The sequence below is a fragment of the Scyliorhinus torazame genome, chromosome 25 (assembly GCF_047496885.1).
Source record: "Scyliorhinus torazame isolate Kashiwa2021f chromosome 25, sScyTor2.1, whole genome shotgun sequence".
Taxonomy (NCBI): Eukaryota; Metazoa; Chordata; class Chondrichthyes; order Carcharhiniformes; family Scyliorhinidae; genus Scyliorhinus; species Scyliorhinus torazame.
The window spans coordinates 40,921,653-40,940,133 of record NC_092731.1 but is presented as its reverse complement, the minus strand read 5'-3'; the positions used below and the strand labels follow the sequence as shown (position 1 = coordinate 40,940,133).

Below are 18,481 nucleotides of genomic sequence, written 5' to 3'. Positions count from 1 at the left end.
GAGGGAGTGCAGCGAAGGTTTACCCGGCTGATTCCCGGGATGGTGGGACTGTCAAACGAGGAGAGACTAAATTGGTTAAGATTTTATTCATTAGAGTTTCGAAGAGTGAGAGAGGATCTCAGAGAAACTTATAAAATTCTTACAGGATGAGTCAGGGTGGATTCAGAAAGAATGTTCCCGATGGTGGGGGAGTCCAGAACAGGGGGTCGTAGTTTGAGGATTAGGGGAAAATCTTTTTGGAACTGAGGTGAGGAGAAATGTCTTCACCCAGAGAGCGGTGAATCTGTGGAATTCACTACCACAGAAAGTAGTTGAAGCAAAAACATTGTTTAATTTCAATATGAAATTCGATATCGCTCTTGGGGCTAAAGGGATCAGGGGGGGTGGGGGGGGGGGGGGGGGGGGTGGGGGTGGGGGGGTGGGGGGGGGGAGGCAGATCAGGGTATTGAACGTGATGATCAGCCATGATCATAATGAATGGTGGAGCAGGCTCGAAGGGCCGAATGGCCTCCTCCTGCTTCTATTTTCTCTGTCTGTTTCTAATGTGCGGCGGTTGTTGAATGTGGCGCTGACCCTGCGGCCAGGCCGGGACCGGAGATAATTGTATCATTGGTCACGGAGAAGGTGTTTGACCGGGTGGAGTGGGGGCACCTTTTCACGGAGTTGGAGAAGTTTGGGTTTGGACCTGGCTTTGTGTCGTGGGTGCGGCCCCGTTTTCCAGTATTTGCACCAACACCAGGAGCCTGAGGTCTTTTCGGTTACATCGGGTACGAGGCTAACAGGAAGATCGGGCAACACGGCCACACTCGGTGGGGTCCTTATACTTTTTCAGAGGCAGCGAGATAGACCCCTGCTCCAATGTCTCTGAGAGGGTGTCCCGTGCCAAAGAGTCCCTAAACATGCCCAGCAACAGCGACCGAACTGATCCGAAAACTTCTTTTAAAATTCCATCGGAAACCCATCCGGCCCCGGTGCCTTCCCTGCCTGCATGTGTTTCAACGCTATCTGAATCTCCTCCAGGCCCAAGACAGGGCTGGCCTTCTCCCCATACTCATACACCGCCCCATTCACCCGCCTCAATTGCCGAAGAGCCCTGTCCGTGGACAGCAAGTCAAACTGCATTTGCAGATTTTTCCTGCATGCCTAAAACTCCGGGGTCGTGTCCCTCACTCACCTACGACCCTCCCCGAGAATCTCATCCACCTGTTTCTGTCGCTCTTCCCTCGCCTCCCTGTCCACATGTGCCTTAAACTCTCTGATCTCTCCCCGATCACCACCTTCAGCCCCTCCCACAAATTTGAGTGAGACCTCCTCATTATCATTATGTTCCACAGACTCCCGTATGGCCCTCGGAATCCTCACACAGAACCCCAAGTCCGACAGCACCCTCCGTCTAACCTCCCCCCCCCTCCGAGACAACATCGACCAACGGCGTCGGGACCTCGGCTGGTCGGGGCGGAGCATCGGGGGGTGGGCCTCAGGCAATGTCCTGAGGGTGTCCATACGCCGCTTTAGGGCGGAGCATCGCGAAAGCTGCGCCGCCCCCGATTCGGTCGGGGACTTTGATTCTCCGGCCGATCGCCGAACCCGATTTTGCCGTCGGCGACGGGAGAATCCAGCCCCTTGTGTACCAAATAAAAAAATGAGAGCTCCTTCTCCCCAGGGCGTGTAAACTGCCACAGATCTGCCCCCCCACCGACATTCCCCCCGCCCTCCATCACCTCCATAAATGCAGATAATACCTTCACCATTCCTGCCGGGACCAAGGATTTCGGCCTGGAGCGATGCACCTTCGGGTCCAACACACAGTTTAAATCCCGTCTAAATTCAATTGGTGGGTCTCCATATCCGGCACTGTAGCCAGCAGCCGTTTCATAAACGACACATCGTCCCAATTCAGGGCGCTCACATTCACCAGAACCACCGACATCTCCTCTAATGCCCCTGCTACCATCACGTACCGTCCACCCCGATCAGCTATAACCCTCCCCCCCGGAACCAATCTCTCTTATTAATTAAGATCACCACCTCCCGGGCCCGACTATCAAAGCCCGAGTGAAACACCTGGCTCGCCCAGGATTTCCGGAGCCTAGAGGGGTCCCGTACCCACATGTGAGCCTCTTGTAAAAACACCACATCGGCCCCCAGACTCTTTAAATGTGCAAAAGCCCTCACCCCATTTACAGGTCCCAACCCCCCCTCCCCCGCCCGCAGGCCTCGCACATTCCAGGTGACTAACTCTGTCTGAGGCCTCTCACCCCCCTTCACACTCAAGTCAGCCATTACCACCGCAATGCATCATACCGTCATCACCGGTTCCTTAGGCCTCAGGCACACCTAAGATGGCCTCCTGCCCCACCCAATGGTTGAGACAAAGAAAATCACCTGATCCCGGTTAGCTCCCTACCCCTTTCCCGCCCCCTTCATACCTGCTGCCTACCCCCCTGATGCACGATCAATTAACTCAAAGCCGAGGTTGTAACATAACTGAAGGCTTTAGTAGACTAGATCTGTTCCCCAGCAGCTTCGGTACAGAATGAGGGCTGCTGGGACAGCACCGGTTCTTATACCCCGCCTGTCAGGGCGGAGCTACATACCAAACAGCCAATGGTAAACTCCTAGGTTTACCCAATAGTCAACAGCCTCTCGGGTACTGCAATACCTGATAATACCACACACCCCAAGCCAGCAGACTGCCTCCTGCCTCAGCTAACCCCCTGCCCCTCCCAAAAATAACATTCTAGACTGATCGAGCCTCAGCAGACTGGTCCAACAAATCGCAGCTGTAGATAAATTTATCTATTTAATAGATTTATCACTACTGTAGATAAACGTAGCAGGTCATCATTCACAAAAAACAGAATTAAAAACCCAATTATAAAAAAAGTAAAAAAACAACAACAAAAAAATTTTGCATTTTTGGCCGTATTAAATTACAGTAGTTAGACCCGATAAAAGGTCTAAACCAGCAGCATTAATCCAGAATGCAGCCTCGTGTTAAACAACTTTAAGTCCAGCCTCCGGTGACTTCTCCCACTTACTTTACAAGTCAATCCATTCATTTATTTTTGAAACATTCTCATTCACGTTTCTGTCCCCCTCCCTCTCTCGCTCTCTCTCTCTTCAAAATAAACCTTCTTGGGGACTTGAGGGTCTTGAATTCAGGCCTAGTCAGAGAGGCTGAATTAAACCTCAGGAGTCAATGATACACAGGCCACAATACACAGCTCCCGGTAAGACCCAGCCGGGTCTTAACAGGTTGGTGCTGAACTGGCCGACCTTATATCCAACATAGATTGAGTTTCCCCCAACCACTTAACGAGTCTGATGGTCGCGCCCCAGAACGAGGGCGGGGTTGGGGAGGGGACGGTGGGAGGCTGGTGGGTGGGGGGGGAGCTGAGTCTACCCCACCCCACAATCTCCCCAAACATCTTCGTAGAAAATGGGAGTTGGCCATCCATCCCCTCTGACACCCCCACAATTCGGGTATTTTGGCTCCTGGAACAATTCTCCAAATCATTCACTTTGTCCTTCAGCACTTTATTCAGATCGGCCATCAGAGACGTCTCCGCTTCCAGAGAGGAGATCTGGGGCGGGATTCTCTGACCCCCCGCCGGGTCGGAAAATCGCCGGGGAGCGGCGTAAATCCCGCCCCGCGGCTCCGACGGGGGCTGCCGAATTCTCCAGCGTTGGGTTTTTGGCGGGGGCGGGGATCGCGCTGCGCCGGTCGGGGACCGTTGGCAGTGGTGCCCCGCCGGCGATTCTCAGGTCCCCGATGGGCCGAGCGGCCGCACGTTTTTGGCCAGTCCCGCCGGCGTGGATTAGACCAGGTCCGTACCGGCGAGACCTTTCTCTGAGGGCGGTCTGAGGAGTCCTCGGGGGGCCGCGGGAGGATCCGGCCCTGGGGGGGAGGCCCCCTATAGTGGCCTGGCCCGCGATCGGGGCCCACTCTGCGGGCGGGCCTGTGCCGTGGGGGCACTCTTTCCCTCCGCGCCGGCCTCTGTAAAGTTCCACCATGGCCGGCGCGGAGAAGAAACCCCCTGTCCATGCGCAGGAATCACGCCAGTGGTTCTGGGAACACGCTGGCGCTCCTGCACATGCGCCAACTCCCGCTGGCCGGAGGATTCCGCACCTTCCGGGCGGCCCACGCCGGAGTGGTTCACGCCGCTCTTTGGCTCCGGTACGGCCCGCCCGCCGGATACCGGAGAATCCCGGCCCTGGTCACTGAGCCTCGAGAGGGCCACCTCCGTGCCTCGCTCTGTGTCACCGTGCACCGTTACCGTTTCGATGGTCCTCTCCAACGCCAAACAAATGGGAGCCAAGGCCTCTTCCATCGATTTGTGGAGGTTCCGCGACACAAGCCGCCAGTGTTTGTCACATTCCGCTGCCAAGGTGCGAGGAGACATCTCGGCCGTTAGTGGAGGGGCCGGAGTCACAGAGGCTGCCTCCGCCATTTTCTCCACCGACGAGCCCCGAGAGGGTCCGATTCAGTCGATGAACTTCTACTTTCAGCCTTTTCCCCCCTGGGTTTTCTGGGCATTTCACCTGTGTAGGTTCCTTATTCCATCAAACAAGTGGGTTTTAAACAAAGATACCCCCTGAAACTAAGCGAAAAGAAATAAAAGAACAGAACCCGAGCGGGAGCCGCCTCGCGACTGCCTCAGAACCAGAGAATTCCTCAGTGCACAGGGGGCCATTCAGCCCATCGAGTTTGCAACCCTCTGAAAGGTCACTCTACTGAGGCCCATTCCCTGTGCCTATCCCTATCACCCCATAACCTCGCCTAACCGATACATCCCTGGACACTAAGGGACAATTTATCACGGCCAATCCACTTAACCTGCCTGAATTTGAGCTGTGGGAGGAAACTGGAGCACCCGGAGGTAACCTACGCAGACACGGGGAGACAGTGCAAACGCCGCACAGACAGTCACCCAAGGCTGGAATTGAACCCTCGGCGCTGGCGCTGTGAGGCAGCAGTGCTAACCACTGTGCCACCGTGCTGTCCCCTACATAACCTACATCTTCCCCCTACATAACACCACCGGAAGTCAACCTGTCACAAAGCTGACCAAATCCAACAATCCATGTTTTCCCAGGAATCTAACTCCAGTAAAATAGGGACCTTTCCTGGGACACATTTACTGGGACGCAGAGCGACACAACTCGGTCAGTAAATTCACACTCCGATAGATGAGGGACATCATTAATCTGATCATTGTGACTGAATAAATTGGAGTGGGAATTGTGCTGGACTTACAGCTGAGTGACTCGGTCTGAGTGCTGATAGCTGAGTGCAACCTATAAAGTGACACTTTCCAGATGTCCTCACTTCTCAGTATTTTGCTCAGAGAATCCAAGCCTACAAGCCCCGCACCAGAATAACAGGTTCCTCAAACCTCTCACCTGTTGGACAACAGCAAAATATCTGAATCAGCAGCCGAGGATTCTTCACCCTATTTGCATTTGCTGAGGTAATCTGGGTTGTAACCTCCCCGAGAGCCGAATAAAAGAGGCAGAGCCACGGAGAGACAAACATCGATCACTCGGAGGAAACGAGAAGTCATGGAGTCCCCGAAACTCACTGCCATCCTCATCGTGCTCGGAGGTAAGTGATCAACTGGGGACCTCAGGGATGTGCTGTAGGAGTGGGGGGAACAGCAAGTGAGGCAGCACCCAAAACTGGGGTAATTCAGAACAGGGAATTGTCAATGAGAAAGAAGCTAAAAGAAATGTGAATACCTGTCCTGGGAGTGTTTGATGGGACAGTGTAGAGGGAGCTTTACTCTGTATCTAACCCCGTGCTGTACCTGTCCTGGGAGTGTTTGATGGGGACAGTGCAGAGGGAGCTTTACTCTGTATCTAACCCCGTGCTGTACCTGTCCTGGGAGTGTTTGATGGGGACAGTGTAGAGGGAGCTTTACTCTGTATCTAACCCCGTGCTGTACCTGTCCTGGGAGTGTTTGATGGGGACAGTGTAGAGGGAGCTTTACCCTGTATCTAACCCCGTGCTGCACCTGTCCTGGGAGTGTTTGATGGGGACAGAGTAGAGGGGATTTTACTCTGTATCTAACCCCATGCTGTACATGTCGTGGGAGTGTTTGCTGGGGATAGTGTAGAGGGAGCTTTACTCTGTATCTAACCCTGTGCTGTACCTGTCGTGGGAGTGTTTGCTGGGGATAGTGTAGAGGGAGCTTTACTCTGTATCTAACCCTGTGCTGTACCTGTCCTGGGAGTGTTTGATGGGGACAGTGTAGAGGGAGCTTTACTCTGTATCTAACCCCGTGCTGTACCTGTCCTGGGAGTGTTTGCTGGGGACAGTGTAGAGGGAGCTTTACTCTGTATCTAAGCCCATGCTGTACCTGCCCTGGGAGTGTTTGATGGGGACAGTGTAGATGGAGCTTTACTCTGTATCCAGGAGTTCAGGGAGCTGGGCAGAAAGTTAAAAGACAGGACCTCTAGGGTTGTAATCTCGGGATTACTCCCTGTACCACGTGCCAGTGAGGCTAGAAATAGGAAGATAGAGCAGCTAAACAAGTGGCTAAACAGCTGGTGTAGGAGGGAGAGTTTCCGTTATCTGGACCACTGGGAGCTCTTCTGGGGCAGGTGTGACCTATATAAGAAGGATGGGTTTCATCTAAACTGGGGAGGCCTACATATCCTGGCCGCGAGGTTTGCTAGTGTCACACCGGAGGGTTTAAACTAGTATGGCAGGCGGGTGGGTATCGGAGCAATAGGTCAGAAGGTTCAAACATTGAAGGAGAACGAGGGAATAGGGCCAGTTTGGCTCTGAGGAAGAGCAGACAGGGAGATGTTGCTGAAAACAGTGGGACTGGTGGCCCGAAGTACATATGTTTTAATGCAATAAGTATAACAGGTAAGGCAGATGAATTTAGAGTTTGGATTAGTACTTGGAACTATGATGTTGTTGCCATTGCAGCGACCTGGTTGAGGGAAGGACAGGATTGGCAGCTAAAGGTTCCAGGATTTAGATGTTTCAGGTGGGCTAGAGGGGGATGTAAAAGGGGTGGAGGGGTTCCGCTACTTGTCATGTGAGAGTACCTTTAAGAAATGGGTGTTTATAAATGTGTGTGTATAAAAATATCTGTAGTGAGAGTACATTTAAGAAATGGGTGTGTACAACTGCAGTGATGTCAGAGTGTGGGTGGAGCTGGGCTGTCTGTCAGCTTTTTACTTTTGTTTTTGAGCAGACTGCAGGGAGTGTTTTAGTTTCGTTTTCAGTGTTGGAGCTGAAGCCAGACCAAGCAGGTGTACTGCTGTTCTCTCTGCCATCAAAAGTCTATCTCTTGATCATTTGGTGAATTCAGAATTATAAATGTTTTCAGTAGTGACTTTAACCTGATGTGCTTCTGATAAAGGTTTTGTTTTTAAGTCGTATGGATGTTAAAAAGGAAAGCTTAAAGGTTTACTTAGTGTTGTAGGCTTTGGCAGTTGTATTTGAATTAATGGTTGAATTAATATCCAGCAGAGGGCAGTAGAGCGGAGCTGCTGATTGGCTGTTGTGGGGAGATTTGCATACGTCCGTGTGCTCACCCTAACTTGAAGGTGTGCCTGAGCAAGAGACCCTAGCTGTTCAAGTGAAGACAAGCATCCCACAGAGGGCAGTGGAGCGGAGCTGCTGATTGGCTGTTGCAGGGGAAATTTGCACATGTCCGTGTGCGCACCCTAACTTGACGTGTACCTGAGCATCAGACCCGAGCTGTTCAAGTGAAGACAAGCATCCAGCAGAGGGCAGTAGAGTGGAGCTGCTGATTGGCTGTTGCAAGGGAAATTTGCATATATCCTAACTTGAAGGTGGTTTGTGGAGGAGCTGTTGTCAAGTGACACTTAAACCCGAAACTTTTTCAGTGTTTCCCTCCCTTCCCCCTCCTCTAACCAAAAATAAAACAACCGCCGTAAAGATAAAGAGGAAGTCTCGAGGGCAGGTAGAGCACAGGGCTAAATTGCTGGCTTTGAAAGCAGACCAAGGCAGGCCAGCAGCATGGTTCGATTTCCATAACAGCCTCCCTGAACAGGCGCTGAAATGTGGTGACTAGGGGCTTTTCACAGTAACTTCATTTGAAGCCTACTTGTGACAATAAGCGATTTTCATTTCATTTCATTAGAAGTAAAAATAAGTTGAACCGTGACGTTACAGCCTGCAGGTAAGGGATTGGCTGGTGACTGGTAAGTATTTTTTCTTTTATTTTCCCTCAGGTGTTATCGTGCAGGGTGCAGAGTTTGCTGAGTGAGTGCTTGCTGAGAAGGGGAGTGAATAACAGGTAAGCTCTTTCTTTTTCTTTATTTTTATCCAGAGGGGATGGCAGGGAAGGCAGTGCAATGTTCCTCCTGCAGAATGATTGAGGTGAGGGACACCGTCAGTGTCCCTGCTGTTTTCATCTGTGGGAAGTGCACCCATCTCCAGCTCCTCAGAAACCGCGTTAGGGAACTGGAGCTGGAGTTGGATGAACTTCGGATCATTCGGGAGGCAGAGGTGGTCATAGATAGCAGCTTCAGAGATGTAGTTACTCCGAAGAATAAAGATAGATGGATGACGGTGAGAGGGGCTGGGAGGAAGCAGTCAGTGCAGGGATCCCCTGTGGCCGTTCCCCTTAGTAACAAGTATACCACTTTGGATACTGTTGGGGGGGGGACTTACCAGGGTTAAGCCATGGGGTACAGGTCTCTGGCACAGAGTCTGTCCCTGTTGCTCAGAAGGGAAGGGGGGAGAGGAGTAGAGCATTAGTCATTGGAGACTCCATAGTTAGGGGGATAGATAGAAGATTCTGTGGGAAAGAGAGAGACTCGCGGTCGGTGTGTTGCCTCCCAGGTGCCAGGGCGCGTGATGTCTCAGATCGTGTTTTTGGGATTCTTAAGGGGCAGTGGGAGCAGCCCCAAGTCGTGGTCCACATAGGTACCAACGACGTAGGTAGGAAAAGGGATAGGGATGTAAGGCAGGAATTCAGGAAGCTAGGATGAAAACTTAGACGATGGACAACAGAGTTATTATCTCTGGGTTGTTACCCGTGCCACGCGATAGCGAGATGAGGAATAGGGAGAGAGAGGAGTTGAACACGTGGCTACAGGGATGGTGCAGGAGGGAGGGTTTCAGATTTCTGGATAATTGGGGCTCATTCTGGGGTCAGTGGGACCTCTACAAACGGGATGGTCTACACCTGGACCAGAGGGGTACCAATATCCTGGGGGGGAAATTTGCTAATGCTCTTCGGGTGGGTTTAAACTAGTTCAGCAGGGGCTTGCGAATCTGAATTGTAGCTCCAGTATACAGGAGGTTGAGAGTAGTGAGGTCATGAGTAAGGTTACAAAGTTGCAGGAGTGTACCGGCAGGCAGGAAGGTGGTTTAAAGTGTGTCTTCTTCAATGCCAGGAGCATCCGGAATAAGGTGAGTGAACTTGCGGTACCTGGGACTTCGATGTTGTGGCCATTTCGGAGACATGGATAGAGCAGGGACAGGAATGGCTGTTGCAGGTGCCGGGGTTTAGATATTTCAGTCAGCTCAGGGAAGGTGGTAAAAGACGGGGAGGGGTGGCATTGTTAGTCAAGGACAGTATTACGGTGGCAGAAAGGACGTTTGATGAGGACTCGTCTCCTGAGGTAGTATGGGCTGAGGTTAGAAACAGGAAAGGAGAGGTCACCCTTTTAGGGGTTTTCTATAGACATCCAAAAAGTTCCAGAGATGTAGAGGAAAGGATTGCAAAGATGATACTGGATAGGAGCGAAAGCAACACGGTAGTTGTTATGGGGGACTTTAACTTCCCAACTATTGACTGGAAACGCTATAGTTCGAATACTTTAGATGGGTCCGTTTTTGTCCAATGTGTGCAGGAGGGTTTCCTGACACAGTATGTAGATAGGCCAATGAGAGGCGAGGCCATATTGGATTTGGTACTGGGTAATGAACCAGGACAGGTGTTAGATTTGGAGGTAGGTGAGCACTTTGGTGATAGTGACCACAATTTGATTATGTTTACTTTAGTGATGGAAAGGGATTGGTATATACCGCAGGACAAGAGTTATATCTGGGGGAAAGGCAATTATGATGCGATGAGGCAAAACTTAGGATGCATCGGATGGAGACGAAACTGCAGGGGATGGGCACAATGGAAATGTGGAGCTTGTTCAAGGGACAGCTACTGCGTGTCCTTGACAAGTAACATGTCAGGCAGGGAGGAAGTGGTCGAGCAAGGGAACCGTGGTTTACTAAAGCAGTCAAAACACTTGTCAAGAGGACGAAGGAGGCTTATGTAAAGATGAGACATGAAGGTTCAGTTAGGGCGCTTGAGAGTTACAAGTTAGCTAGGAAGGACCTAAAGAGAGAGCTAAGAAGAGCCAGGAGGGGACATGAGAAGTCTTTGGCAGGTAGGATCAAGGATAACCCTAAAGCTTTCTATAGATATGTCAGGAATAAACGAATGACTAGGGTAAGAGTAGGGCCAGTCAAGGACAGTCGTGGGAAGTTGTACTTGGAGTCCGAGGAGATAGGAGAGGTGCTAAATGAATATTTTTCATCAGTAGTCACACAGGAAAAAGACAATGTTGTCGAGGAGAATATTGAGATTCAGACTACTAGACTAGAATGAAAAATGAAAATAGCTTATTGTCACAAGTAGGCTTCAAATGAAGTTACTGTGAAAAGACCCTAGTCGCCACATTCCAGCGCCTGTTCGGGGAGGCTGTTACGTTCATAAGGAGGAGGTGTTAGCAATTCTGGAAAGTGTGAAAATAGATAAATCCCCTGAGCCAGATGGGATTTATCCTAGGATTCTCTAGGAAGCTAGGGAGGAGATTGCTGAGCCTTTGTCTTTGATCTTAAAATCATCTTTGTCTCCAGGAATAATGCCAGAAGACTGGAGGATAGCAAATGTAGTCCCCGTGTTCAAGAAGGGGAGTAGAGACAACCCGGTAACTATAGACCAGTGAGCCTTACTTCTGTCGTGGGCAAAATCTTGGAAAGGTTTATCAGAGATAGGATGTATAATCATCTGGAAAGGAATAATTTGATTAGAGTTAGTCAACACGGTTTTGTGAAGGGTAGGTCGTGCCTCACAAACCTTATTGAGTTCTTTGAGAAGGTGACCAAACAGGTGGATGAGGGTAAAGCAGTTGATATGGTGTAAATGGACTTCAGTAAAGCATTTGATAAGGTTCCCCACGGTAGGCTACTGCAGAAAATACTGAGGCATGGGATTCAGGGTGATTTAGCAGTTTGGATCAGAAATTGGCTAGCTGGAAGAAGACAAAGTGTGGTGGTTGATGGGAATTGTTCAGACTGGAGTCCAGTTACTATTGGTGTACCACAAGGATCTGTTTTGGGGCCACTGCTGTTTGTCATTTTTATAAATGACCTGGAGGAGGGCGTAGAAGGATGGGTGAGTAAATTTGCAGATGACACAAAAGAGGGTGGAGTTGTGGACAGTGCGGAAGGATGTTACAAGTTACAGAGGGACTTAAGCTGCAGCGCTGGGCTGAGAGGTGGTAAATGGAGTTTAATGCAGAAAAGTGTGAGGTAATTCATTTTGGAAGGAATAACAGGAAGACAGAGTACTGGGCTAATGGTAAGATTCTTGGCAGTGTGTATGAGCAGAGAGATCTCGGTGTCCATGTACATAGATCCCTGAAAGTTGCCACCCAGGTTGAGAGGGTTGTTCAGAAGGCGTACGGTGTGTTAGCTTTTATTGGTAGAGGGATTGAGTTTCGGAGCCATGAGGTCATGTTGCAGCTGTACAGAACTCTGGTGTGGCCACATTTGGAGTATTGCGTGCAATTCTGGTCGCCGAATTATAGGAAGGATGTGGAAGCATTGGAAAGGGTGCAGAGGAGATTTACCAGGATGTTGCCTGGTATGGGGGGAAGATCTTATGAGGGAAGGCTGAGGGACTTGAGGCTGTTTTCGTTAGAGACAAGAAGGTTAAGAGGTGACTTAATTGAGGCACACAAGATGATCAGACGGTTGGATAGGGTGGACAGTGAGAGCCTTTTTCCTCTCGATGGTGATGTCTAGCACGAGGGGACATAGCTTTAAGTTGAGAGGGAGATAGATATAAGACAGATGTCAGAGGTAGGTTCTTTACTCAGAGAGTAGTAAGGGCGTGGAATGCCCAGCCTGTAACAGTAGTGGACTTGCCAACACTAAGGGCATTCAAATGGTCATTGGATAGACATATGGACGATAAGGGAATAATGTAGATGGGCTTGAGAGTGGTTTCCCAGGTCGGCGCAACATTGAGGGTCGAAGGGCCTGTACTGCGCTGCAATGTTCTATGTTCTGTGTTGCTAACATGTTCACTGTATGTTTTAAAAGGTTTAACTTGAGTTCATAGAATAAACATTGTTTTGCTTTAAGAAATACTTTTCCATTTAGAACATAGAACATAGAACGATACAGTGCAGTCCAGGCCCTTCGGCCCACGATGTTGCTCCGACATGGGAAGTCAAAAAACAAAAGCCATCTAACCTACACTATGCCATTATCATCCATATGCTTATCCAATAAACTTTTAAATGCCCCCAATGTTGGCGAGTTCACTACTGTAGCAGGTAGGGCATTCCACAAGTTCACCACTCTTTGCGTGAAGAACCTACCTCTGACCTCTGTCCTATATCTATTACCCCTCAGTTTAAGGCTATGTCCCCTCGTGCTAACCATTTCCATCCGCGGGAGAAGGCTCTCACTGTCAACCCGATCTAACCCTCTGATCATTTTGTATGCCTCTATTAAGTCTCCTCTTAACCTTCTTCTCTCCAACGAAAACAACCTCAAGTCCATCAGCCTTTCCTCATAAGACTTTCCCTCCATACCAGGCAACATCCTGGTAAATCTCCTCTGCACCTGTTCCAAAGCCTCCACGTCCTTCCTATAATGAGGTGACCAGAACTGCACGCAATACTCCAAATGCGGCCGTACCAGAGTATTGTACAGCTGCAACATGACCTCTTGACTCCGGAACTCAATCCCTCTACCAATAAAGGCCACCACACCATAGGCCTTCTTCACAACCCTATCAACCTGGGTGGCAACTTTCAGGGATCTATGTACATAGACATCGAGATCCCTCTGCTCATCCACTCTTCCAAGAATTTTACCATTAGCCAAATATTCCGCATTCCTGTTATTCCCTCCAAAGTGAATCACCTCACACTTCTCTACATTAAACTCTATTTGCCACCTCTCAGCTCAGCTCTGCAGCTTATCTATGTCCCTCTGAAACCTGCAACATCCTTCCGCACTGTCGTCAACACCACCGACTTTAGTGTCGTCTGCAAATTTACTCACCGACCCTTCTGCACCCTCCTCTATGTCATTTATAAAAATGACAAACAGCAACGGCCCCAGAACAGATCCTTGTGGTACACCACTTGTAACTGAACTCCATTCGGAACATTTCCCATCAACCACCACCCTCTGTCTTCTTTCAGCTAGCCAATTTCTGATCCACATCTCTAAATCACCCTCAATCCCCAACCTTCGTATTTTATGCAATAGCTACCGTGGGGAACCTTATCAAACACTTTACTGAAATCCATATACACCACATCAACTGCTCTACCCTCGTCTACCTGTTCAGTCACCTTCTCAAAGAACTCGATAAGGTTTGTGAGGCATGACCTACCCTTCACTAAGCTATGCTGACTATCCCGAATCATATTATTCCTATCTAGATGATGATAAATCTTGTCTCCTATAATCCCCTCCAAGACTTTACCCACAACAGACGTGAGGCTCACCGGACTATAGTTGCCGGGGTTGTCTCTGCTCCCCTTCTTGAACAAAGGGACCACATTTGCTATCCTCCAGTCCTCTGGCACTATTCCTGTAGCCAATGATGATATAAAACTCAAAGCCAAAGGCTCAGCAATCTCTTCCCTGGCTTCCCAGAGAATCCTAGGATAAATCCCATCAGGCCCCGGGGACTTATCTATTTTCAGCCTGTCCAGAATTGCCAACACCTCTTCCCTACGTACCTCAATGCCATCTATTCTAATAGCCTGAGCCTCAGCATTCTCCTCCACAACATTATCTTTTTCCTGAGTGAATACTGACGAAAAATATTCATTTAGTATCTCGCCTATCTCTTCAGACTCCACACACAACTTCCCCTCCCTGTCCTTGACTGGCCCTACTCTTACCCTAGTCATTCGTTTATTCCTGACATACCTATAGAAAGTTTTTGGGTTTTCCTTGATCCTACCTGCCAAATGCTTCTCATGTCCCCTCCTTGCTCGTCTTAGCTCTCTCTTTAGATCCTTCCTCGCTACCTTGTAACTATCAAGCGCCCCAACTGAAACTTCACACCTCATCTTCACATAGGCCTCCTTCTTCCTCTTAACAAGAGATTCCACTTCTTTGGTAAACCACGGTTCCCTCGCTCGACGCCTTCCTCCCTGCCTGACCGGTACGTACTTATCAAGAACACGCAGTAGCTGTTCCTTGAACAAGCTCCACTTATCCAGTGTGCCCAACACTTGCAGCCTACTTCTCCAACCTACCCCTCCCAAGTCATGTCTAATGGCATCATAATTGCCCTTCCCCCAGCTATAACTCTTGCCCTGCGGGGTATACTTATCCCTTTCCATCACTAACGTAAACGTCACCGAATTGTGGTCACTGTCCCCAAAGTGCTCACCTACCTCCAAATCGAACACCTGGCCTGGTTCATTACCCAAAACCAAATCCAATGTGGCCTCTCCTCTTGTTGGCCTGTCAACATATTGTGTCAGGAAACCCTCCTGCACACATTGTACAAAAAACGACCCATCTAATGTACTCGAACTATATCTTTTCCAGTCAATATTTGGAAAGTTAAAGTCTCCCATAATAACTACCCTGTTACTTTCGCTCTTATCCAGGATCATCCTCGCCATCCTTTCCTCTACATCCCTAGAACTATTAGGAGGCCGATAGAAAACTCCCAGCAGGGTGACCTCTCTATTCCTGTTTCTAACCTCAGCCCATACTACCTCGGAAGAAGAGTCCCCCTCTAGCATCCTCTCCGCCACCGTAATACTGTTCTTGACTAGCAGCGCCACACCTCCCCCTCTTTTGCCTCCTTCTCTGAGCTTACTAAAACACCTAAACCCCGGAACCTGCAACAACCATTCCTGTCCCTGCTCTACCCATGTCTCCGAAATGGCCACAACATCGACGTCCCAGGTAGCAACCCATGCTGCCAGTTCCCCTACCTTATTTCGTATACTCCTGGCATTGAAGTAGACACACTTCAAACCACCTACCTGAACACTGGCCCCCTCCTGCGAAGTCAAATCTGTGCTCCTGACCTAGAATCATAGAAGTTTACAGCATGGAAACAGGCCCTTCGGCCCAACCAGTCCATGCCGCCCAGTTTTTACCATTAAGCTAGTCCCAGTTGCCCGCACTTGGCCCATAACCCTCTATACCCATCTTACCCATGTAAATAGAATCATAGATTCTCTATACTCTCAATCTCCCGTACCCTAAAACGACAATCCAGGTTCCCATGCCCCTGCTGCATTAGTTTAAACCCCCCAAAGAGCACTAACAAATCTCCCCCCCAGGATATTTGTGCCCCTCAGGTTCAGATGTAGACCATCCTGTCTGTAGAGGTCCCACCTTCCCAGAAAGAGCCCCAGTTATCCAGAAATCTGAATCCCTCCCGCCTGCACCATCCCTGTAGCCACGTGTTTAATTGCTCTCTCTCCCTATTCCTCATCTCATTATCACGTGGCACGGGCAACAACCCAGAGATAACAACTCTGTTTGTTCTCGTTCTGAGCTTCCATCCTAGCTCCCTGAAAGCCTGCCTGACATCCTTGTCCCCTTTCCTACCTCTGTTGTTAGTGCCAATGTGGACCACGACTTGGGGCTGCTCCCCCTCCCCCTTAACGACCCGGAAAACACGATCCGAGACATCACGTACCCTTGCACCTGGGAGGCAACATACCAAACGTGAGTCTCTCTCGCTCCCACAAAATCTCCTGTCTGTGCCCTTGGCTATCGAGTCCCCAATTACTAATGCTCTGCTCCTCTCCCCCCTTCCCTTCTGAGCAACAGGGACAGACTCCGTGCCAGAGGCCCGTACCCCATGGCTTACCCCTGGTAAGTCGTCCCCCCCACAAGTATCTAAAGCGGTATACTTGTTACTCAGGGGAACGACCGCAGGGGATCCCTGCACTGACTGCTTCTTCCCAGTCCCTCTTACAGTTACCCATCTATCTCCAATCTTTGGTGTAACTAATTCCCTGAAGCTGCTATCTATGACCCCCTCTCCCTCCCGAATGATCCGAAGTTCTTCCAACTCCAGCTCCAGTTCCCTAACTCGGTCTTGGAGGAGCTGGAGATGGCTGCACTTCCTGCAGGTAAAATCAGCAGGGACACTAACGGCATCCCTCACCTCAAACATCCTGCAGGAGGAACATTGCACTCCCTTCCCTGCCATTCCTCTAACTTCCAACCAAGTTCTGGTTAATAAATAATTTTTTTTAAAAAAAATAACATAATATGGCACTTACCTCACACCAATGGGTCTTATTAGGTTAGAGGAGGAGGGCGGGTGGGAGACACTACACGTGTAGTGTCTCGGGTTTCCTCTCCACCAGAATTTATTGGTTGTGGGGGGGGGGGGGGGGGGGGGGGGGGGGGGGGGGGGGTGGGGCGAACCTTCCCAGAAGTCCGCTGGTCGAACTTCCGGTTCCCGCCTTATATTAAAAAAAATAAAAGAAGAACAGAATCGGGAGCAGGTAAGTGTTTTTAAATCAAAAACTCACCTCCCGACAGGCCCCTGCACTCTGCTCCCGCCGAAATTCTAAGGACTGCTCCTGTAATGTAAGTGTTTTTAACAAAAACTCACCTCCCGACAGGCCCCTGCACTCTGCTCACGCCGAAATTCTGAGGACTGCTCCTGTAAGGTAAGTGTTGTGAGAACAGCTGGTGAGTCAGTTTCAGCGGGAGCAGTGCGGAAATGGTTGCTGGGAGGTAAGTCTGTCCTTTAAAAGCACTTGTCTTTGCAGGGGCAGGCCAGTCGATTTTGGCGGGAGTGCAGCTGGCTGGTTAGTCAGTTTCAGCAGGAGCTGAGAATTTTTTTTAAAATTAGTGTTTTAGCGGGAACAGGAAGTCGACCCGCGGACGTCTGGGAAGACCTCACCAATAAATTCTGGTGGAGAGGAAACCCGAGACACTACACGTGTAGTGTCTCCACACGCCCTCCTCCTCTAACCTAATAATAAAACCCATTGGTCTGAGGTAAGTACCATATTTTATTATATTATTATTATTTTTTATAAAAAATTTAATTTAGTTGTTAGCCAGATCTTGGTAGAAAGTTGGAGGAATGGCAGGGAAGGGTGTGCAATGTTCCTCCTGCAGGATGTTTGAGGTGAGGGATGCAGTAGTGTCCCTGCTGATTTTACCTGCAGGAAGTGCTGCCATCTCCAGCTCCTCCAAGACCGAGTTAGGGAACTGGAGCTGGAGTTGGAAGAACTTCGGATCATTCGGGAGGCAGAAGGGGTCATAGATAGCAGCTTCAGGGAATTAGTTAAACCAAAGATTGGAGATAGGTGGGTAACTGTAAGACGGACTGGGAAAAAGCAGTCAGTGCAGGGATCCCCTGCGGTCGTTCCCCTGAGAAACAAGTATACCGCTTTGGATACTTGTGGGGGGGACGACTTACCAGGGGTAAGCCATGGGGTACGAGCCTCTGGCACGGAGTCTGTCCCTGTTGCTCAGAAGGGAAGGGGGGAGAGGAGCAGAGCATTAGTAATTGGGGACTCTATAGTCAGGGGCACAGACAGGAGATTTTGTGGGAGCGTGAGAGACTCACGTTTGGTATGTTGCCTCCCAGGTGCAAGGGTACGTGATGTCTCGGATCGTGTTTTCCGGGTCCTTAGGGGGAGGGGGAGATGCCCCAAGTCGTGGTCCACATTGGCACTAACGACATAGGTAGGAAAGGGGACAAGGATGTCAGGCAGGCTTTCAGGGAGCTAGGATGGAAGCCCAGAACTAGAACAAACAGAGTTGTTATCTCTGGGTTGTTGCCCGTGCCACGTGATAGTGAGATGAGGAATAGGGAGAGAGAGCATTTAAACACGTGGCTACAGGATGGTGCAGGCGGGAGGGATTCAGATTTCTGGATAACTGGGGCTCTTTCTGGGGAAGGTGGGACCTCTACAGACAGGATGGTCTACATCTGAACCTGAGGGGCACAAATATCCTGGGGGGGAGATTTGTTAGTGCTCTTTGGGGGGGGGTTTAAATTAATGCAGCAGGGGCATGGGAACATGGATTGTAGTTTTAGGGTAAGGGAGAATGAGAGTATAGAGGTCAGGAGCACAGATTTAACGTCGCAGGATGGGGCCAGTGTTCAGGTAGGTGGTTTGAAGTGTGTCTACTTCAATGCCAGGAGTATACGAAACAAGGTAGGGGAACTGGCAGCATGGGTTGGTACCTGGGACTTCGATGTTGTGGCCATTTCGGAGACATGGATAG

The 18,481-nt window shown here is 49.9% G+C and overlaps 1 protein-coding gene across 1 annotated transcript in view; it reads left to right on the top strand.

Annotated features, from left to right (window-relative positions):
• Positions 1 to 5,562: 5,562 nt before the first annotated feature.
• The window catches only part of LOC140402554 (basic phospholipase A2 nigexine-like), a 397,963-nt gene continuing 385,044 nt past the window's right edge, over positions 5,563 to 18,481 (top strand). Inside the window, exon 1 of the mRNA XM_072490405.1 lies at positions 5,563 to 5,608. Coding sequence (XP_072346506.1) covers positions 5,566 to 5,608 — 43 coding nt within the window. The 5' untranslated portion in view covers positions 5,563 to 5,565. The remainder of the gene's footprint in view (positions 5,609 to 18,481) is intronic.